The sequence below is a fragment of the Piliocolobus tephrosceles genome, chromosome 21 (assembly GCF_002776525.5).
Source record: "Piliocolobus tephrosceles isolate RC106 chromosome 21, ASM277652v3, whole genome shotgun sequence".
In the NCBI taxonomy this organism is placed as follows: Eukaryota; Metazoa; Chordata; class Mammalia; order Primates; family Cercopithecidae; genus Piliocolobus; species Piliocolobus tephrosceles.
This window is the reverse complement of record NC_045454.1, coordinates 6,994,797-7,018,303: the sequence shown is the minus strand read 5'-3', so window position 1 is coordinate 7,018,303 and position 23,507 is coordinate 6,994,797. Positions and strand designations below refer to the sequence as shown.

The 23,507-nt window shown below is 47.9% G+C and overlaps 1 protein-coding gene across 1 annotated transcript; it reads left to right on the top strand.

The window, feature by feature from the left end:
- Nucleotides 1–8,592: 8,592 nt before the first annotated feature.
- On the top strand, nt 8,593–22,206 carry CD33 (CD33 molecule). The gene is given in 12 exon segments (XM_023182469.3): nt 8,593–8,812; nt 8,978–9,140; nt 10,313–10,539; nt 11,230–11,290; nt 11,666–11,744; nt 11,807–11,984; nt 11,986–12,187; nt 12,391–12,669; nt 12,897–12,944; nt 16,751–16,835; nt 17,177–17,258; nt 21,708–22,206. Coding segments are annotated over 10 exon segments (1,218 nt in total). The 5' UTR covers nt 8,593–8,812; nt 8,978–9,140; nt 10,313–10,506; the 3' UTR covers nt 21,879–22,206.
- The last annotated feature ends 1,301 nt before the right edge of the window (nt 22,207–23,507 follow it).

Below are 23,507 nucleotides of genomic sequence, written 5' to 3'. Positions count from 1 at the left end.
GGCCGTCAGAACACAGTAATTCTTCAAGTGCTGTGGCACGTGACTTCACCTTTGCTTGGCGTGCCCTTAGGTCTTGTTTAAAATTTGGTACCATAAGGCTACAAAGAGTCCACTCTGTCAGTCTTAGGGTCTCTACGGTAACATTAATGTTGTTCGGTTATTGTGTCTAAACCACACAAGTGGGGTTATAATGAGATATGTCTGACCCAGCGCCCTATGGGGAGAAATCAGGGAAGAAGTCGCATCTCAGGTCCGTAAGAACCACGGGAGGGTCCTGGGTAGAGAGAGGTCAAGGTGCCCAACTTCCCACCAAGTCCAAGCCCAATTCGTCCTCAGGTGGGACCCTAGGAGGTGGAGGAGATGGTCTAGGAGGTGGAGGAGATGGTCTGGGGGCTTCACCTCTGCACCAAGAGTCCTCAACATCTCCGTACTTTTAAAGATTTCCGAGGGCGCTGTAAGAAGATGCCATCGTGTGGGGGAAAGAGGCCACCAGGTGAAAATGAGGAAGGAGTTGGCACTGCTGGCCTAACTACTAGGGGTAACAATAACAATGCGGATGATAATAGTAATTTATTTCACACTGACTATATGCCAGGCACTGTGACAGGGTTACCTTTAACCCTCCCAGCAGCCAAGCAAGACACATACTTTAACCCCATTTGCAGATGAAGAAATTCGGAGGTGCAGAGAGGTGAAGTTACTTGCCCAAAATCACACAGCAAGAACATGACAGAGACCAATGTTCACACCAACGAGAAAGTCAGTACGGGAACCTCAGGGTGGAGGTACAGGGTCCTGGCAGCTGGATGTGGATAGAAATGCATGGTGTGTGTGTGTGCGCGCGTGCGCACGTGCGTGTGTGTGTACGTGTGCGTGTGTGTATGTCTGAGTGAGTGTAACACCACATCTGTGGGTCTGTGCAGGGCTGTGTCTAGGGGTAAGACATTTCCAGGTGTATGACCTCATGAAAGTCCTGCAGAGGGTCCTGCCTCCTCCCCTCTCCCCAACCCTTGCTCTGGGAGTTTCTGGCTGTGGCCCTGGATGGGGATGGCCCCAGCCTCCTCCCCTCCTTTGCTTCCAGTTGCCCTTCCCTCAGCCCTGGGAAGCTCATCCAGCATCCAGCTTCTCTTACCCACCAGAAAGAGCCCCCTCCACAGCCTCCATCTGGGTCTGGAAAGGTCTGTGAGCTACTGGGGTCCTCCAGGAAGAGGGGTCCCTCCAGAGATGCAACTCCGTCCCTCTGCTCTGCTCCCTCCCAGACCTGTGTCTCCTGGCACAGAGGCTGCAGGTCTCATCTCCCAGCCCTTGGGGCAGCCTTTTCTTCCCAGGGTGAATTCTGACTAGCACGGGTGGGGCCTGGGGAGGATGGCGCTTGTGAGCCCAACCTTATCTTTATGGCTTTATGTTGCTTTTAGTTTATTATTTATTTACTTATTTTCATATTTGTTTACCTTATTTTTACCTGGCTATCAAACGAGCAAGAAAGCAAACAAACAAACAAACAAAAAAGACAGCTCACTGTTGGGACAGTTGGGAAATACAGAAAAGCACAGCAAAGCCTCACATTTCCAGGTGTCCTGTTTCCGTTTGGTTTGGTTTTCCCACTTAGGACCTCGCCCAATTTATTTTATTTTTAGAATTGTCATGTAGGTTACCTTATTTCTTATAAAAATGATACTGAAAGAAGGGGTTGAAGAGTCAAGTGCACTGGATTAGTACACATTTGCCAACTCCCAGGATTCAACCACTTCGATAATTTTTTTATTGATAAACAGGAAATGCATATCACAAGCCTCACATTGAAGCCTGAAACACAAGTCCAACCCCGACAACAGTGTGCACATGAATGCGCCAAACAAGCTCTGGGAACTCACACCTCCTGGATCGCCTACGATATGAGCTTTGTGCCTCTGGCTGTGACGCGGTTCATCCCCTAATACTGCACACGCTTCTGCAGAGACCGAGTCCATTTCCAAACCTCCCGCAGGTTTGCTCTCTTGGCCAGGATGGCGCCTCAAGCAGGACCCTTTGTGGTTTTCAGCGGCAGTGCTAGAAGCTTTGATTCAGAGGGAGCACAGAACAACTAAAAACAAAACCAAACCAGTTCCCAGAGAAAGAGAAATTCACAACAGCTCCCGGGAGGGAAACACCGACTTTTCTTAGCGTGGGAGGGGGGCTGAAAGGAAGACCCTCAGATTTGTCACAGATTGCTTCTTCATGCGTCCGGCCAGAAACGTACAAACCAGGCAATTTAAAGACAAGTCCCCAAGGCGGAGAACTGTTGGCTTTCTGGGATAATTTTAAGTTCCGCACCAAGGATCCTATTTTATCACTTGGGTGGTGAGTAGAGAAACAAACACAAATGCCAACAAAAAAAATCCAACAAGCTGGTGCCATCCTGACCATTCCCGGCATGAGTGTTGCCTGCATCGTGGCACACACGGTCTCCCCTGCCAGGGGCTGGCCGCCTTGTGGTCCCTGCGCCTTCCCAGGGTGCCCAAGGGCTAGGTTGGCAGCCCCCTGGTCCCCCACACCACCATCAGCATTGAGCTGCCCAAAGTATTAATATCAGGCCACGGAGACGCTGCTCTTCTCTCATGCAGGTGCTGTGTTTACAGTGCTCATTTCGCTGGAACAACAACAAAAATCAGTTCCAAGGCCCTCACACACTCAAGATTTTTGAAACAAAATTAAAACAGGAGAGGCACAAAGGACCACACAGGAATGGCTGTTCATTGGATCAAGATGTTCTGCAGCGTATTCATAGTAACCCACGGGGAGGACCCTGGAGCAGTTCTCCCTCTTCCCTGAAACAGTTTCTTAAAAAGTAGCTTGTTTGGCCAGGCGCGGTGGCTCATGTCTGTAATCCCAGCACTTTAGGAGGCTGAGGCGGGAGGATCACGAGGTGAGGAGTTTGAGACCAGCCTGGCCAACACGGTGAAATCCCATCTCTACTAAAAACACAAAAATTAGCTGAGCGTGGTGGCACGTGCCTGTAATCCCAGCTACTCAGGAGGCTGAGGCAGGAGAATCGCTTGAACCCGGAAGGTGGAGGTTGCAGTGCACCAAGATCGTGCCACTGCACTCCAGCCGGGCGACAGAGTGAGACTCCATCTCAAATAAATAAATAAAAAGGCTGGGAGCAGTGGCTCACACCTGTAATCCCAGCACTTTGGGAGGCTGAGGCGGGCAGATCACAAGGTTAAGAGATCGAAACTATCCTGACCAACATACTGAAACCCCATCTCTACTAAAAATACAAAAATTAACTGGGTGTGGTGATGCATGCCTGTAATCCCAGCTACTCAGGAGGCTGAGGCAGGAGAATCGCTTGAACCGGGAGGCAGAGTTTGCAGTGAGCCGAGATCGTGCCATTGTACTCTCCAGCCTGGGCGAAAGAGCAAGCTCTGTCTCAAAACAAAACAAAACAAAACAGCAAAATATTCTTAAAAATCCTAACTCTGCAGGAATGTTAATGACGTTTGGCTTCAACATGCAGCTGTGCACCTTTCCTTAGCTGTACAGGTGAGAACTGGAAAATCTGCAGTCTGTGACTGTAAATACATCACACTCTGCCTGCTGTTAGCAATTGGTTTGTGTAGGTTCCATTTGCCCTGTTGGTCCCAGGTGAGCCGTTCGTTCCCTTCAGACCCCAAGTAAATAAGTGAAAGTCTGTTAGCAATTTCCAGCCTGATGAGAGGGGCCTCCCAGAGAGAACTCCAGGCCTCCATTCCAGGGTATCGTCGGCAGTCGCCTAAATTGGTAGCTGAAGAAGAGAGTCATCCAAAGGAATAAGGGGACCCCTAAAAGCAGCCTTCACCCTTTCCCATGGCAGCCTCTGCTCCCACGTGGACTTCTCACTTTTCCATCGCTTGATCTCTGTCTTGTCTGTTGCATATGGAGTGGATTCCCTCGCCAAACCACTGCAGTGAAAGTGAAAACAGACAACCCTCAAGGCACAGGAGGATCGGCAGGATGACAATTATCGGAGGTAAGAATTCACTGCATTCAGTCCGCTGTCCTCGGACACAGGAGATAAACTGAAATCCACAGAGAATCGGACCGTGGGCTGAAGACGGAGCTGTCTACATAGGAAAGAGCACAGAAAACTCAGATTCTTACCTCCTACACCACTGCTCACCCTCAGGCTGTGGTGACCCGTTTTGCAAACACATCTCTTGCAAGTACAGCAGTGGTGGGCACGCTCTGGCTTTGTAGGCTGGTGGGCCAGTTCAGGTTCTTGACTTCACTAGGCAAAAGAATTTGAGAACGAGTCCAACGAAAAGTAAGCAAGAGAGTTAATGGCAAAGTGAAAGTGCACTCTGACAGCAGGTCAGAGCGGCTGCTCAAACATGAGACGGCGCTGACTGACGCTGGGGAAACCCCCTCTAGGGGACTCTTCCGTGATTACTCATGCGGGGTGGGACGGAGTTGCTCTTAAGCATGTTCTGGGTGGTCTCTTGGGCCCGCATGCGCAATGGCTGTACACGCTAGTGCATACCTGGCTGTCTCATTAGCACCTTAAGTCTCCACGCGGGGGTGTGTTTTCACTATTATAACGAGCATAGATCAGCCCGAGGACACTAACTCAGCATGGGTTTCCGCACTTGCACGAATCTGGGGACTTTCCCTTCTGCCCTTCTACCTCCTTGCTGCAGGATGTTTGGACCACGAGCCGGGGATGCGGTTTGTGCGGTGTCGGGCGGTTTGTTCTCTCCGTCTATTTAGCAAGTTTGTTTCCCTTTAAGGGAGGCTGTGATCCGCCTCTGTAACCTATCTCTGCTTGATACAGCAGCACTTGGAGCAGGTGTTGATCACTTTTCGGGGCTGCAGCTGCACACTCTCCGTGTATTCTTTTGTAGCCTTTCCTTTGGGTACCGCCCTGGGGTCGGTGAGCGTGGTTCCCAGCTAGGACAACAGGCAAGCACTGCCATTGACCACAGAGTACCAGAAGTCTTTGGAAGGCAGCAGCATGACAAGCGTCACCAAAAGTCTGCACAGAAGACCAGCAGCCAAGTCATGACAGCGCGGATCATGCCACAGCAGTTGCAGTGACCCAGACCCCATTTGCCACATCAGCCTCAGAGAAAGAGGAGGATGATGAAGAGTCGTTATTGTCATTTTCAGTCAAGAAAGGAGGATGCTCGATGGGCGCCCACAGACACCTGACCCTGGCCGTGCAAGAATTCCCAGGAGGGCACATCGGGATCTAATGCATAACGTTTGGGTGCTTTAGCACCAAATCTGTAAGATCCACTCGCAAGCCGGGCGCGGTGGCTCAAGCCTGTAATCCCAGCACTTTGGGAGGCTGAGACGGGCGGATCACGAGGTCAGGAGATCGAGACCATCCTGGCTAACACGGTGAAACCCCGTCTCTACTAAAAAAATACAAAAAAAACTAGCCGGGCGAGGTGGCTGGCGCCTGTAGTCCCAGCTACTCGGGAGGCTGAGGCAGGAGAATGGCGTAAACCCAGGAGGCGGAGCTTGCAGTGAGCTGAGATCCGGCCACTGCACTCCAGAGTCCGGGCGACAGAGCGAGACTCCGCCTCAAAATGAAATTCAAACGTGTGCAAAAAAAAAAAAAAAAAGATCCACTCGCAAATGATTTCTAAACATCACTTGAACACTTTGTGCCTTTTCTTCAGGATCTAAGGTGCATGCTGTCCTGTGTGACAGGATCTGAGACCCAGGAGGAGTCCGCCGGCGCTGCAGCTCCTCCCTGCCTGCTGCAGTTGCCAAGGCTGGGATGCATCAGGCAGCTGCACTCATGGATGGGCCAGAGTGGGCCCGGGGCTTGGCTCTGTCCCCTCCATGCCACTGGCCAGTTAGAGGGAGTCGGCCACCAAGCAGACGCTGGAGCCCAGAGCGGCCCTCGGAAGTCTCACCCAATTTTTAAATTACTGGTCCTGTTTTAAGACCAGCTGCTTTTCCCCTCAACAGGGTACTCTTCCCTTGTACCATTAAATATTCCTCAGCAAGTCCATTTTCGATGGCTGCAGGGCATGTTGGTAAAATCCTAAACCCAAGTTTGTATAACCAGTGTCCTTGTTGGAGTTTTAGGTTATTCCTAAATTCACTATTAGGAGTATAAACTAAAGTTCTCTGAAAAGGATTTTGCAGGAAAGAGACTTTAATCCAGGTAACAGTTTGCAAACCAGAGAGACTCCAGTGTAAAATGAAGGGTGTGTTCCATCAAGCCAAGGGAAGGGTCAGGTTTAGTGTCCTGCCCAGGCTCCCAATCAGGTCTGTTTATGCAAATGAAGGATCGAAACTTACTGAGTTCTCATTGGTGGACACAGCTGAGCTCTGATTGGTTGGTTCAGGTGATCTCTGAAAGCACCGGAGATGAAAAAGGTGTGGGTTTTTAGGGAAGTCAGAGTAGGTGGGTGACCTGTAGTCAGTAATTGGCCGCTTGCCTCTATTTTAAATTTAGGCTCAGTTAGCCACTCAGGATCCGTCTTGAAGGAGAGGCTCATTCAGGTTCACATTTGTTTAGAGGAATAACGCTGCCGGTTAGGAGCACAGGGGCAGACCTGTGCAGACAGAAGCTCGTGGAGGAGGAGTCGAGATGTGCAGGGACGTGATGATGTGTTGCATACTGAGAAATAACAGAGAGAGAGAAACAGAGATAGAGAAGGAGAAAGGCAGAAAGAGCCACTCAGAAGTGTTCAATTCACAGGGTACCACAAGCAGTACTTGGAAATACATTTTTCTTTCGCTTTTATAATAACACTATTTTATTTTATTTTACTTTAAGTTCTGGGATACATGTGCTAAACGTGCAGGTTTGTTAGGTAGGTATCCAGCCATACGAAGGAGCGAAGAACCGTCACACACTACAACATGGATGAGGCTTGGATGCATCATCTACGTGAAAGAAGCCGGACACACAGACACAAAAGACCACAAATGGCACGATTCCTCTTATACGAAGTGTCCAGTGCAGTGGCCCAGGGCTGGGAGGGAACAGGTGATTGAGGTGTGACTGCTAATCAGCACTGGGTTTCTTTTTGAGGTCATGAAAAAGTTTTTAAAATGTTTGTAGTGATGTCGGGCAAACGTACTTCCTGCGTTCAAATCAAATGCACGTCGTTCTTCCTTGTGCAGAAGAGAATGGACTGCGACTCTGCCTGGTATGAGGCACCACCCTGTGATGATACTAAAAAACCCGTGAATTGTACACTTTACATGGGTCGGTTGTATGTTATGTGGATTACATTTACCAAGGCTCTTACAGGAGGTAGCTAGTCAGCACAAGCAGGGCGGGAGAGGGCTGCCTCCTCCACTACCGGCAATGTCAGGTGGCCATCTGCTGACAGTCAGGTGGTTGCTACACTATTTCTCTAAAATAATCATTGGTCGCAGCTGGTGCCAGAGAACGGCCATCTCCCAATAGATACAAAACACCTGAAACTGGCGATCAGCAGCTTCCCAATATGATCTGCCACAGCACTTGGATATGTTCCCCTGCTAACCGGGCCATTTGCAGGGGGAAGAAAAAGATCATGTACTTCTTTTCAGGATAGTGGGGAGTTTCAGTTTCCCTTAGAAATAAGAAGAAAATCTTTCGAAACTAGGAGTGACAGGACTTCAAAGTCCTTCGTTGGGAAGAACCCAAGTAACAAAAGTTTATTAAAAGAAAAACAGAGGTTAGCAACCTGAATACCTCATGTGTACATGGGAGACACCCAGGGAAAAAGAGTAAATTTCAAAGAGGTGTCTTTGACTTCAGGCTTAAACAGCATCTTCCACGGAAACAAAGAAAGAAGGGTGTGGGCAGGCCAGTTATCGGAAGGCAACAGGGAAATACACCAGGAAACAACAGCGAGGCTTGTTTTGCAGATCACATGGGTGCCTCTTCCCTTAATAAGAGTTTTGTTGGAGATTCCTTTGTAGATGTGGTTTTCCCTTTTAAAAAGGTAACTTCTTCCCTGGTTCTCAGAGCGTCTCCTGTGTCTGCAGGCTCTTGAAATAATCTTTATGCCAAAAAGGCACATTTTGGGGTGGTGTATTTTGGTCTCCTACAGTCGAATTTTGGGGTGATGTATTTTTCGGTCTCTTACAGTCTCATAAGGTTCAAAAGATCTGTTGTAGGTAAAGGATTTAGAACATGTAATAATAAATTAATAATTAATAATTAGTTCATTAATTAATACTAAAGGTTCACTAACAGCGTTCTCCAATTAAAGCAAAAACTATTTCCAGCTATTTGCACAAGTCTCACATGACGTTTGACCTGATTTGTCTTTGGTGTGAAAGGACTGGAAAGTGAAGGGTTATGACTGCCCTCTGGTGGCCATACTGTGAATTACAGCCTCTGCAAATCCCGGTAAAAGTTGGTCCCGACGGTGGAAGACATACTCGCTGTTTCACTTCTCGTGTGTTGAGGATCACAGGAGGTTCTCCCGTAGCTTGCTCCGTGTTGGATGGGAGGTTGGTAAAAAAAAAAAAAAAAAAAAAAAAGTCATGCCACCAACTGCTGCAGAGAGAAAAGAGGGCTTCGCTTGGCGCCACACTACAGGGAAGTTTGACAACAAAATCTTTCAGCACATGGGAGCAAACGTACTTCCTGCATTCAAATCAAACACACGTTGCTCTTCCATCTGCAGAAGAGAATAGACTGCGGCTCTGCCTGGTATGAGGCAGCACGGATGCACACGTACAGGCCGCTCAGAGCTCCTGAAAAGCGAGAGAAATGACACACGTGGGAGCCTCGGCAGGGTTTGCCGCAGGAAGCAGACGCATCCGTAAGAAAAAGACGGATGAGGGACGCCTCATCAGGAGCAGCTTTGCAGTGTGAATTAGGAAGAAGGTAGGGAAACAGCCCCCACCATTTATTAAGGCATTCATTCGTGTAGACCTGCACTGAGTATGCGCTTTGTTCTTAGATGTGCTGTTAGGTGGAGATGGAGGATGTCGGAGACAGGGCCCAGGAGAGGTCCCTCCTCCCCATCCTCTCTCTCTCTCTCTCTTTCAGGCTCCAGCCATGGAGAGGAGACTCTGCTGGGGCCAAGGATCAGATGACAGAATCGTAGAAGGAAAGAGCTAGAGGGAAGCACGAGCTTGCTCCTTCTGCTGGAGCTGGGAAATCCATCTGCTCTTGGTTCTCGGGCCTTCATTAAATTCATTAAAGAAACACAGTAAGACTCACATATTCATGTTTGATCTTCTGGTCCATGAACATAGTATGACTTTATTGTTAAAACTAAATGTGACTGGGCACAGTGCCTCACACCCATAGTCAAAGCACTTTGGAGGCCAAGGTGGGAGGATTGTTTGAACCCAGGAGTTCAAGACCAGCCTGGGGAACATAGCAAGACCCCATCTCTCCTAAAAATAAAAACAAAAAATTACTCCAGCCTGGTAGTATGAGCCTGTGGTCCCAGCTACTAGGGAGGATGAGCTGGGAGAGTCACTTGAGCCTGGGAGGTCAAGGCTGCAGTGAGCTGTGATTATGCCAGTGCACTCCAACCTGGGCAAGAGCAAGACCCTGTCTTTAAAAAAAAAAAAAAAAAGGGCCGGGCGTGGTGGCTCAAGCCTGTAATCCCAGCACTTTGGGAGGCCAAGACGGGCGGATCACGAGGTCAGGAGATCGAGACCATCCTGGCTAACATGGTGAAACCCCGTCTCTACTAAAAATACAGAAAACTAGCCGGACGACGTGGCGGGCGCCTGTAGTCCCAGCTACTCAGGAGGCTGAGGCAGGAGAATGGCGTGAACCCGGGAGGCGGAGCTTGCAGTGAGCTGAGATCCGGCCACTGCACTCCAGCCTGGGCGGCAGAGCGAGACTCCGTCTCAAAAAAAAAAAAAAAAAAGCACTAAATGTACTGAATTTTTTATTATGTGCCACATGCTAAATAACTTACAACAGATATTATTTACTGGAGACTTAATTTGTTGTATATCAAACGAGGATGCAGCTACCTCTCTATTAATAAGGATGAATTAAGAGTTATCTAGATACTATTGTGTGTAGAGATTTGACAAAGGTATGGTGGCAAGTACTAATATGTCCCAGGGATCAAGGGTTGCTGGATGCATACTACACAGAGTGATGTGGACAACCACGTAGCTGGACCTAAAGTTTAATTTTCTCTGTACATTCCACTCATGTTATCTGGAAATATTATGTCTTTGGGCCATATTTAACTGTGAGAAGCAGATTTTTACATGAAAATGTTGATCCATATCATGAGCCTCTAAAAACACTTGCTTCTGCCCATACTGCACCAAATAGCAGCATGAACAGAAAAAAAGTTTTTTTCTGCACTGGTTCATAGAACGAACATGTGTTCTCCCTTTTGTTTTACAGGAAGATGCTGCATAGTTCTTATTTTGGAGATGTCATCGACACTGTGCAAAGCAGTGTGCTAGCTGCCAGGGGAAAATTCTATAGTCATATTTCTTAAGTTTCCAATATGCTCCCATGACACATGGCAAATTCCCAATTTTTCACAGCTCTAAAGCCAGACAGTATATGTGTGTGTGTGGTGAGGACATGAGGCTATGGATGGGGAACATCTCAAGGGCAGGAATCAGGTCAGTGGCATCTCTTCTCAAGCCCCACCTATACACAAAGGCTCACTGTAAGAATTAAAGAAAGAAGAAAGAAACATGTATGGTGGCTCACCAGTCAAGACAGGTTTTAGAGAAAACAAACCTGAGAGGAGTTTCTGGCTGAGTTAGGTAGAGGCACACTGTCTTACAGACTAAGAGTTTTTACAGATTTAGGGTGGGAGGGTTTATCAGAGGCTTGGACTGCTTCTGTGTCTCTTTGTTGTGCTTATCTGGGAGGGAGAGTTGTGTGTCTGTTCCCATACATCTTTTTGCAGCTGCAGGCATACCCACCGAGTCTGCATTTAGCTTTCCTATCTTAGTGCACCTGAAGGCAAAGGAATGTGCTTATTAAGGCCCACTGTTTTACTAGGGCCCATTGGATGAGGGTGAAGTTTGGCAATAACTCAAGAGACTTTCCCCCCACCTCCCTCTGTGCCTGAGCTGTCTTATCCATGTTTCACCGTCTGCTCTTTCTGGCTGCTTGTAGTTAGCAGAGAAGTGATTTCCTTAAAACGCATGAGGCTAGAAAGGGAGTTGGAACTTAAAGTGGTGGTGTTTGTCTGAGATGACAGTGGTCCTGCTCTGTCACTCACTATGTCTTAAGTGAATGAATGAAGAAATGAATGGCTGCCACCTTCACTTTACCTAGGACTCTTTGTTTCTCTGCCCCAGACACTCACACGGACCCTATGGAATCCTATATCCTGCTGGACAAATCACCCCATGGATCTAGGTGAGGCTGTGACTCGGGCCAGGCCAGCAGTGACCAGCCCCGGTGTAAACAGTTGTGCATAGAAAAGTACCTCAGAGTGGAAGGATTTTAGACACGGGGTTCGCATGTCTCAGATGGCCTCGGAGGTACTGGTCCAGGCTCCGGTGCTCCTGGGAGGCAAGACTCAGATTCTGCTCCATCTCCTCCCCTCTCTGGGTGGGTCTCTGGCATCTCTGGCCCATGAGGGCCAATCTGTGTGAAAGGGACAAGCTCTGAGCACGTGTGGGTCTGAGGTTCCTCTTCCATGCAGGACTGAGGTTTCCTGTTCCTCCCCAGCTTCCTGTGCGGCCCCCTAACCCTTCACCTCCACTTCCTTCCTGTTCTCTGCTCACACAGGGAGCCCAGGAAGCCTCAGCCTCAGCCTGAGCCTCAGACATGCTGCTGCCCCTGCTGCTGCTGCCCCTGCTGTGGGCAGGTGAGTGACTGCGGGGAGGGGGGTTGTTGGGCTGGGCCGAGCTGACCCTCATTTCCCCACAGGTGTCCTGGCTATGGATCCAACAGTCAGGCTGGAAATGCAGAAGTCAGTGACAGTACAAGAGGGTTTGTGCGTCCTCGTGCCCTGCACTTTCTTCCCTCCCACACCCTCCTACCCCAGGAATTCCCCAGTTCATGGTTACTGGTTCCGGGAAGGAGCCATTGTATCGTTGGACTTTCCAGTGGCCACAAACAAGCTAGATCGAGAAGTACAGGAGGAGACCCAGGGCCGATTCCGCCTCCTTGGGGATCCCAGTAGGAACAACTGCTCCCTGAGCATCATAGATGCCAGGAGGAGGGATAATGGTTCATACTTCTTTCGGATGGAGAAAGGAAGTGCCAAATACAGTTACAAATCTACCCAGCTCTCTGTGCATGTGACAGGTGAGGCACAGGCTCCAGAAATGGTCACAAGGGACGGTCATGGGTACTACAGGGCAGGGCTGGGATGGGACCCTGGTACTGGGAGGGGTTTGGGGTAAAGCCTGTCATGCTTAGCAGGGGAGCTTGACCAGAGGTTGATCTTCTCTCAGGCCCTCACCTAGACCCTCCCTCTTGATTCTGCATCCCCTGCTTCTTCTCACTAGACTTGACCCACAGGCCCCAAATCCTCATCCCTGGAGCCCTAGACCCTGACCACTCCAAAAACCTGACCTGCTCTGTGCCCTGGGCCTGTGAGCAGGGAACACCTCCAATCTTCTCCTGGTTGTCAGCTGCCCCCACCTCCCTGGGCCTCAGGACCACTCACTCCTCGGTGCTCACGATCACCCCACGGCCCCAGGACCACGGCACCAACCTCACCTGCCAGGTGAAGTTCCCTGGAGCTGGTGTGACCACGGAGAGAACCATCCAGCTCAATGTCACCTGTAAGTGCTGGGCCAGGATGCTCGGGTCCCTGAGTGTGTAGGGGAGACAGGATTGGCTGGTGCTGGGGACATTTAGTGTCCTGGGGGCCTGGCTGAGTTCGGCAGTTAGAAGGACATAAGCCCTGTCTCTTCTGCATTTCTGTGGCTTTGGCAGGAATAAGGGAAAATGCCTACCCTTATCTCATCTCTACTCCCAACTGAAAGGAAATCCTCTCTTCCTCTCTTAGATGCTTCACAGAACCCAAGAACTGGTATCTTTCTAGGAGATGGCTCAGGTAGGAAGGCACCTCCCTGCCTGGGGCTGTTCCTGGATTGAGTCTGTATCACGTTTGGTCAGATCTGGACTTTCAGAGTCAAATGTTCAGAGGCAAGGCCTGCAGTTAGACACAGGTAGACATCAAGCACCTCGGATAAGGATATTTGGGGATGACTAGCAACTTCCTCCTTGCCCATCCAAATAATGCTCTTTGTCTCCCTCCTGTCACTGAATGTCTTGGGGTATTTTATTTTTAATTGATAGATAATAATAGTACATATTTATGGATGGCATAGTGATGTTTCAATACTAATAATGTATACTAATCAGATCAGGGTAATAGCATATCCGTCATTTTGAACATTTATCATTTCATTGTGTTGGAAACATTCAATATCCCCTCTCTAGCTATTTGAAACTATCTATTATTTTTAACCATAGTCATCCTACAGTGGTATAGAATACCAGAACTTACTCTTCCTTTCCAGGTGTGATCTTGTATCCTTTAACAAATCTCTCTCCTTATCATTGTTCCCCTAACCTTCCCAGCCCTTATTATTCTCTGTTCTACTTTTTACTTCCATGAAATCAACTTTTTTTAGCTTCCACTTATGAGTGAGAACATGTGGTATTTAACTTTCTGTTCCTGGCTTATTTCATTTAACATAATGTCTTCTAGTTCAATCTATGTTATAGTGAATAACAAGATTTCATTATTTTTTATGGCTCAATGATAATCCATTGTGTATATATGCCACATTTCCTTTATTTATTCATCTGTTGTTGGACACTTAGGTTTATTTCGTATCTTCCTATTGTGGATAGTGCTGCAATAAACACAAAGGTGCAGACGTTTCTTCAATATACTGATTTCCTTTCCTTTATATAAATGCCCAGTAGTGGGATTGCTGGATCATATAGTAGTTCTATTTGTATTTTTTTGAGGAAAAAAACCTACATATACTAGTAGTGGTTATACTAGTTTACATTCTGGTCAAAAGCATTTAAGAGTTCCCTCTTCTCTACATCCTCACCATCATTTGTTAATTTTCATCTTTTTTTTTATCATAGTCCTCCCAACTGGGGTGACGTTACCTCATTGTGGTTTTGATTTGCACTTCCCTGGTGATTGGTGATGCTGACCATTTTTCATATATTTGTTGGCCATTTGTATATCTTCTCTAGAGAAATGTCTACTCAGATAATTTGCCCATTTTTAAATCAGATTGGGTTTCTTTGCCATTGAGATGCATGAGTTCCTTGTATATTCTGTATATGAATCGCTTGTCAGATGAATAGCTGACAAATATTTTCTCCTATTCTGTAGGTTGCCTTTTCACTCTGTTGATTGTTTCCTTTGCTGCATGGAAGCTTTTTAGCTTGATATTATCTCATTTATTTGCTTTTGCTTTTGTTGCTTGTGCTAGCAAGGTCTTACTCATAGAATATTTTTCCAGACCAATGTCCTACGGCATTTCCCCTATGTTTTCTTCTAGTATTTTTATATTTTTGTGTCTTACATTAAGGTCTTTGATCCATTTTGAATTGATTTTTGCATAGGATGAGAGGTGTGAGTCTAGTTTCATTCTTCTGCATATGGCACCAGTTTTTCCAGCATCATTTATCGAAGAGACTGAGTGGGACTATAAGACTGTTCCTCCAGCTGGAAGTACAGGCAGCAGGGGTTGGTTTCTCTGCTGTTCAGGACCCGTGTTCCAGCCAATCCTGGGCCCAGGCTCCATGCAGCTCTAATTGTGGTATTCAGCCATTACTGCAGGCTTAGGGGAACGAAGATGGAGTTACAGTGATGAAGAGGTGCGTGGCCACTGGCCCCCAGAGGAGGGTGCACTCCAGAGACGGCTGTGGTCTCGAGATGGTGCTGTGTTGCAGCAGCTTGCCCACAGGGGCTGGTTAGGGAGTTGGGAGTGCACACCGTGTGGTCCTAATCCAGAACCATGCAGCTGCATGAATTCCTGGCAGCTCTTCCAACTGTGCTCAGAGCATGTAAGGACTGTAGGATGAACCTGTAGTAAGGAATGTAGGTATCTGCAGTGGGCACTGGGGGTTGGTTGTATTCTTCTGCTTATCATTTCCCTACAAGGGGAAATCCTTCCTGTCTCTGAGACAAACCACAATCTGGGCTGGGGAGAGGGAGCTGCAAAGTCTGGGCGCCTCCATGCTGCCCTCCTGGGCCTCCAGTTACCACAGGTAACTCTCCACTCCCCTGCTGCACTACAGTACTCTCCCTTCGACACTCCACTCAAATCTTTGCTGTTTCTTCATTGCCTTGGTCCTTTCCTGCCTGGTGGGATGGGGGAGGATGAGCTCCAGGCACCTCTGGTCAGCCATTTTGCTCCAATGGGGGCATTTTTTAATAGGTTTTATTTTTCAGAGTAGTGTTCGTTTCACAGCAAAATTGAGTGGAATCTTCTAGTCGCTGAACATCTTGGGAGCATTTATAAATGAACTTTATTTTTCATGAAAAAATTGAGCAGAAGGTACAAAGACTTCCCGTATGCCCTCTACCCTTACACATAGTTTCCCCGGCCATCAGCATCCCCCGTCAAAATGGCACATTTGTTACAATCAATAAACCTACATTGACATATCATTGTCACCTGAAGCCCATAGTTTACATTAAAGTTCACTGTTGGTGTTGTACATTTTACAGGTTTCTAAAAAATGTATAATGACATGAATCCACCATGAGAGTATCATATAGAATAGTCACACTTCCCCAAAAATCTCTTTAGGGCATTTTTTTTTTCTATCGTCCATACCTCAACCCTTACCCCGACCTCTGTCCAAAGACCAGTGCTCTCTCCACTGCCTTATTCCAATTAATAATGGCATCTGGTCCCTCAGTGGACAGTGAGCCCAGTGAGGGCAGGAATAGTTCCCTCAGCAGTTGTCATCAAACTGTTGACAGATGATGCTCAGAGAAACGCCCCTGACTCTGAGTGTTGGGATCTAGAAGGTACAGCCGGGCAGGTCCAGGAGAACTGTCTGGGTCTAAGAAGGTCTGAGGGCCGGGCGCGGTGGCTCAAGCCTGTAATCCCAGCACTTTGGGAGGCCGAGACGGGCGGATCACGAGGTCAGGAGATCGAGAACATCCTGGCTAACACGGTGAAACCCCGTCTCTACTAAAAAATACAAAAAACTAGCTGGGCGAGGTGGCGGGCGCCTGTAGTCCCAGCTACTCGGGAGGCTGAGGCAGGAGAATGGCGTAAACCCGTGAGGCGGAGCTTGCAGTGAGCTGAGACCCGGCCACTGCACTCCAGCCTGGGCGGCAGAGCGAGACTCCGTCTCAAAAAAAAAAAAAAAAAAAAAAAAAAAGAAGGTCTGAGAACCACCTCCCTGCCCCACTCTGATTCCAGGTGCTTTTTAAGGCCAAAAGGATCACCTTTGACCCTGAGTGGTGGGACCAGTGGGAAGAAAGAAGAGACAAGGCCTATCAGCATTCCAGTGCTTACTCTCTCTCTTTCTCTCTCTCTCTCTCTGTCATCCAAGAGGCTCAGAGCTTCACAGTCCTTCAGCGGCTATTTCTGAGGTTCATTTCAGAGAGACCGAGGGTGGAGAGGACACTGGGTCCTAGGAGAGATGGTGTTTTGTGCACCAGAGAGAGAGGGTGGGACAAGAGGTGTCAGGTGTACTGTGTACTTCATCTCACGGTCATGGTCCATAGTCATGTCTATGATGGATGGGAAGATCTAGGAGCTAAACTCATTTTGGAGGTGAAGTCACCCCTCTCTACGTGCTGGAGAAGAGGATACACATACCTGTTTATCCAGATTAGAGTTCACCCCATGTCTTTTTTGTCTGCAGGGAAACAAGGAGTGGTTCAGGGGGCCATTGGGGGAGCTGGTGTCACAGCCCTGCTCGCTCTTTGTCTCTGCCTCATCTTCTTCATGTGAGCATTTTCTCTGGGTCAGGCATGGACCAGAGGTGAAGAGGATGGACCTTGTGTAGAAGGGTCCTGGAGGGGCTGTGAGGGCTGGAGAAAGGGCAGGGGGTGTGCTGATCTACAGAATCCAGCCTGTAGCCACTGGGCTAGGCATGGGTCTATGCTAGGGCCCTAGTCTCAGGTGTCCAAGGAGTGGGAGGTAGAGGAAGACCTTGTTACTAAGTTTTATTTGAAGGCTCCGGGATTAATTCCACCCCTTACCTGCCAAAGTCCCTCATTCCAGGCTCATAACAATGGCCCCACAGCCTGAGAAAACCAGGCTCAAAGGCCCTGGTGTCTCCCATCAGAGTGAAGACTCACAGGAGGAAAGCAGCCAGGACGGCAGTGGGCAGGATCGACACCCACCCTGCCACAGGGCCAGCATCCTGGGTGAGTGACGGGACATGCTGGCATCCGGGATGCCCTGCAGACACCTCCTCCCAACATGGCCCACAGTCATGCCCCATTCAGCATTTCCAGAACTGAGCTTATTGTCTTTCCTGCTGTTTAACAGTGTAGGTTTTTGTGTTTTGTTTTGTTTTGTTTTTATTTTTTTGAGACAGAGTCCCGCTCTGTCACCCAGGCTGAAGTGCAGTAGCACAACCTCGGCTCACTGCAAGCTCCGCCTCCCAGGTTCAAGCCACTATCCTGCCTCAGCCTCCCGAGTAGCTGGGACTACAGGCGCCCACCACCACGCCCAGCTAATTTTTTGTATTTTTAGTAGAGACGGGGTTTCATCGTGTTAGCCAGGATGGTCTCGATCTCCTGACCTCGTGATTTCCCCATCTGGCCTCCCAGAGTGCTGGGATTACAGGCGTGAGCCACTGCGCCCGGCCCCAACAGTGTAGGTTTTAATATTATTCAGGTATGTTGAGGCCAATAGATCAGGAGATTATGGCCATTGAAAAGACCGTTTCTTGGCCGGGCGCAGTGGCTCATGCCTGTAATCCCAGCACTTTGAGAGGCTGAGGTGGATGGATCATGAGGTCAGGAGATTGAGGCCATCCTGGCTAACTCGGTGAAATCCCATCTCTACTAAAAATACAAAAAAATTAGCCAGGCATGGTGGCGGGCGCTACTTGGGAGGCTGAGGCAGGAGAATGGTGTGAACCCGGGAGGTAGAGCTTGCAGTGAGCCGAGATCGTGCCACTGCACTCCAGTGTGGGCAACAGAGCAAGGCTCTGTCTCAAAAAAAAAAAAAAAAAAAGGGGCCAGGCGCGGTGGCTCAAGCCTGTAATCCCAGTACTTTGGGAGGCCGAGACGGGCGGATCACGAGGTCAGGAGATCGAGACCATCCTGGCTAACATGGTGAAACCCCGTCTCTACGAAAAAATACAAAAGAAAAACTAGCCAGGCGAGGTGGCGGGTGCCTGTAGTCCCAGCTACTCTGGAGGCTGAGGCAGGAGAATGGCGTAAACCTGGGAGGCGGAACTTGCAGTGAGCCGAGATAGCGCCACTGCACTCCAGCGTGGGCAACAGAGCAAGACTCTGTCTCAAAAAAAAAAAAAAGATAGTTTCTTATTCACTGTTCCCAAGAGGAGAGGATGCACCACACCATGCAAGGCCATATAGAAAAGCACCAGGGTCAGTCAGGAAGCAGAGGGAGCAAGGGGAAAATGGGACAAGAGCCTTTACTGTGGCTTTCATCGAAAATAATGGGCAAGACAGGGTAAGCAAGCTAGGCAGGTTTAGGATTGGCTACTTTGAACAATTTCAGCAGACTCGGGTATAGGAGTTGTCTCTAGTTGTCTGGTACGTGGCCCTGGGTTTATTAAGGGGGATTGTGGCCTAGAGTGTAAAAGCTCAATAAAGGATCCAGCTGGTAGTGTGGGCTTCAGATTGACTGGTTTGCACACGAAAGGTGCACTTGTATGCAAGTCCTTTATTAGCTCTAGAAATCTACTATCCCTGGGAGAGGTAGTCTCTCAAGGCTCAGCAATGCCCCAGATATTGAAACATCAGGAACACTTGGTTGACACACCCCTAAATATACTTCTCCTGATTGGTTCTCTGTCTCACTAATGGCACTCTTGTCCGCATTACCCAACCAGAGACATGGCCCCCTCCTGCCCCAGTCCTCCATCTCTTCTTCCTGTGCCAGTATGCTACGATGCATGTCTGAGCTTCCTCTGAACACAGCTTAACACAATCACTGCTTCTGAGCTGAGATCCCCTGTTACTCCTTATTCTGCTGCAGCCTCATCTCCTATTTCTCCTCTCCAGAACGTTACCTCCCTGAAAGATCATTGTCCCCTCATTCCCAAGTTTGAAATGCACTGCTTCTCCACACTCCTGAAAGGCTGGCATTCCAACAACTTGGTCTGGCATTTGGAGCAGGAAAACCAGAGGCCCCTTCAGTGCTATGCTCCTCCAACATTAGCCACTCAGTCACCTCAAGCAGGGCAAGCTTTTGCATCTCAGAATCATTGCTGAGCTGTTCCTTCCTCCTCATATGCCTAGTAGCTACCTGCCCAACTCCAGTGCATCCTTCAAGCTCTGATTTTTTAAAAAATTTATTTAACTCTGACTAAAGTGAACACCACAGTAGAGTTTTTTTAACACAGGGTCAATAAGCACTCATTCATTCTGCAAATATCTATATAATCCCATTTGCCAGTTGTTCTAGGTCCTTGTGCCATTCTGTATTTTTATAAACATGTATTTTACAAATATAAAGTATTCCTCCTATCAGGGGCTTAACATCTATTGGGAAAAGGGATGAAAATAATGAACAAATAAGTAGTGCAAATATACATGAAAGAGGCATGAAATAAGTGCTATGGCAGAAAATGAAATGGGAGAATGGATTGGACAGTCCTGGGGGCCAAAGAGTGGCCTTTGGGCAAACAGCTGCAGAAAGAAAATGAGTACAGTGTGAGCAGTAGAGAATCATCGAGGAAGCAGCAAGTACCATGGCTCTGAGGCTGGAGCACATCTGACGTTTTACAGAAACAAAGTAGGACAGTGTGGATAAGGCAGTGTCGGGGGTGGGGTGTGGACTGAACAATGGCAGGTAGGAAATGAAGCTGAAGAGACATAGAAGCTGCAAATATTGCAGGGTCCTAAGTCCATCATAGTTATTGATGCATTTAGAGCAGAAGAGTGACGTGAACTGACACTCACTTTAGTGGGAGTGACTCTGGTTGCTCTGTGAGAAACTCTAGTACGTAACATAGAAGAGAAGCTACCAGAATAGAGGATACATGGATAATCAAGCCAAGAGATGACCGACTCAGACTTAGTCCCAAGTAAGAATCATGAGTCTGAGGTGGAGAAATTGGGTTCCGGATAAGTCTTGAAGGTGGAGTCAACAGTATTTGCAAATGCAGTGATAGAGTGCCTGCAAGGCAGGAGCAAAGACAGCTCACGGGCTCTGCTCGGTAAGTGTCTCAGATGTCATAGGTGGCTCCACAGATATCAGATATGTCACGGATGTCCAAGAAGACCCCATGGATGTCATCGATGTCTACAGATGCCAATGATGATGTTCATGTGACTTACTCAGAATTCAAACTTAAAGAATCAAATTGCCAATGATGAAAATCGCCAACCTTGAAGGAGAAGTATATTTTCAAGTGTATATCAAACATTATTTTGGTGACTGTAAGTTTGAGGTGCCTCTGAGACATCCATGTGGAGATGACAAGTAGCAGGCAAGTGTCTGGAGCTCAGAAGAGGGACCCATGTGGGAGACACAGAGGTTGGGGGCTTCCATATCAACATCCAATAATGGATGAATCTACAAAGAAGAGAAGGGGTCCACAGACACAGCCCTGGAACCCTCCAGCATCGAATGTTAGGGAGATGAGGTGTAAATGGCGAGAAAGCTGAGAATGAGTAGGAGCCAATGACCAGGAAATTGCAGGCTCTAGTGTTGGTGGCCAAAGGAAGATGGGGCTTCATGGAGGAGAGGTTGGTCATTTGTTTCAAACGCTGGTAAGTCTGGTAAGATAGAATCTGAGAAATGGCTATTTGAATGTAGCTAAGCAGTATGACAGCAAAGCAGATCTGATTTTCCACTAGAGAAAGATCCCTTGACTAGAGAGAGTTCAAGAGAGAACGGGAAGAGAGGAGGCACAGTCTGTGAGTTGAAGGCCTCTTTTGAGAAACACTGCACCAAATCTAGAAACAAGCAATGGGACTGCACCAGAAAATGGTTGTACCCTGTAGACTTGCCATTTCTCCAGCATCTGCTCCTGTGTCTCTCAGGATACCATGTTCCTGTTTGTATAGAGCTTTGCATCACTTGAACTAACTACATTCCCATAGCTCCCCCTACCACACCGTGAGCTCCACAAGGAAAAGGCTGCGTTTTATCAGACCTCCATCATTCTACTCTCTCCTGTTCAGCTGCACACTGTCACAATTTGCAATTACCAGTCTGTTTCTGTCTTCATCCCCTGCAGTAGTGGAAATCACAGGGCTCCTGCTCTGCTTTGCTCCCTTCTGAGGATCCAGTTCCTAGCACAGAGGAGGTCCCAGAGACCTGGGACTGAGTTCAGGGTCCACAGATGTGTGACTTTGGAAATTACCTAAGCTCTCTGAGACCTAGTTTCTTGGTCTGTAAAATGGATAAAATAATAGAGGCCAAAGATGATGTCAGCGTAGCTGGCCATAATTTTTCCACATTGGTCTCTGTGAATATTCAAGAGAATTGGGAATCAATCAATATGTGCTACATGTGTTAGATAACGAGTAAGTAAAGCCTGAATTAATAAATATTTGATGAAAGAATGAAAGAGTGAATAAATGTTCATTTTACTTCATTGACCCTCTTTGCCTTCTCCCGGTCCCCCTCCTCACTGCCCTGCTGTAACCCCCTTCTTTCCTCTCCATAAGAAACACCAGAAGAAGTCCAAGTTACACAGCCCCACTGAAACCTCAGGCTGTTCAGGTGCCGCCCTTACTGTGGAGATGGATGAGGAGCTGCACTATGCTTCCCTCAACTTTCATGGGATGAATCGTTCCAAGGACACCTCCACCGAATACGCAGAGGTCAGGACCCAGTGAGGAACCCACAAGAGCATCGGGCTCAGCTAGAAGATTCACATCCTCTACAGGTCGGGGACCAAAGGCTGATTCTTGGAGATTTAACACCCCACAGGCAATGGGTTTATAGACATTATGTGAGTTTCCTGCTATATTGACATCATCTTAGACTTTGTAAGCAGAGAGTCATGGAATCAAATCTGTGCTCTTTCATTTGCTAAGTGTGTGATGTCATACAAGCTCCTTAACCTTCCATGTCTCCATTTACTTCTCTGTGAAATAGGTACACGAAGTCCTATCTCACAGGGATGCTGTGAGCATTAAATAAAGGTACACGTGGAAAACGCTAGTCCTTGTGCCGTGAGAGTTTGGTGCATCCTGGTTCCTTCCCCCTTGAACAGAAGTCATTAGTGATATTTGATCCCTGGAACTATATCAGCAACATGTCTATCTCACTTGCTGCTCAAAACCCCACCATCTATTTCTTCACTGACTTGCCCTCCAACATCTCTCTCTACTCCTGAATCTTCCCTTTCCATCCCACCTGTCCCCTACTAAGATTTCTGCTTTCTTTATATCCTGCTACTGGGAAAATCACATATTAGCATTTGGGGAATTTTCTAAAACTCAGAGCTGACCATAGTCAAAATAGTTCCCTAGATCCCCAACCCACAGGAATAATTTGAAGCTTCTCAATGTGACATTATAAGTCAGAGATGGTCAACCAGTACTAGCAAAGGGCCAGGTAGTAAACATGTTCAGTTTTGCAAGCAATATGGTCTCAATTGCAACTATGCAATTCTGCCATTGTAGCACCAAAGCAGCCACAGACAATCTGAAAATGAATTATATGGCCATGTTCCAACAAAATGCTATTTATCAAAACAGGCAGCCCACGGGCTGTGGTGTGCTGACCTCTATTCTCTGTTGTTCTGAATCTCGCTCAGTCTACTCTTCCATTGCCACACCCTACACTCTATGGACGCCATTCTGATGCACTCCTCCCTGTCTGTTTGAATCCACATGCCTCCTCCAAGAAGGGCTGTCACCATGTCATCAGCAGGCTACCATATTTTTATCCTTCCAAATGACCTCAAAGGTAGATATCCAAATTGAGATGGCAGAAAGAAGAAGCTCACAATCATCCTCCTAAAAAGCCCAATTAAAATGATAAAAATCGGCCGGGCGCGGTGGCTCAGGCCTGTAATCCCAGCACTTTGGGAGGCCGAGGCGGGCGGATCACAAGGTCAGGAGATCGAGACCATCCTGGCTAAGACAGTGAAACCCCGTCTCTGCTAAAAATACAAAAAATTAGCCGGGCGCGTTGGCAGGCGCCTGTAGTCCCCGCTACTCGGGAGGCTGAGACAGGAGAATGGCGTGAACCCGGGAGGCGGAGCTTGCAGTGAGCCGAGATCGCGCCACTGCACTCCAGCCTGGGTGATGAGCAAGACTCCATCTCAAAAAAAAAATAAAAATAAAAATAAAATAAAATGATAAAAATCAGTTTAAGAAAACCAGCCCCAAATTCATCAGCAGCACCCAAACCATGACAGGGGTGAAAGCATTATGCCATAAGCTCATAATGCTCTTTAGATAAACAAATGGAAGATTCTGGTGTTGCTTAAAAAAAAAAAAAAATGCTGGCCGGGC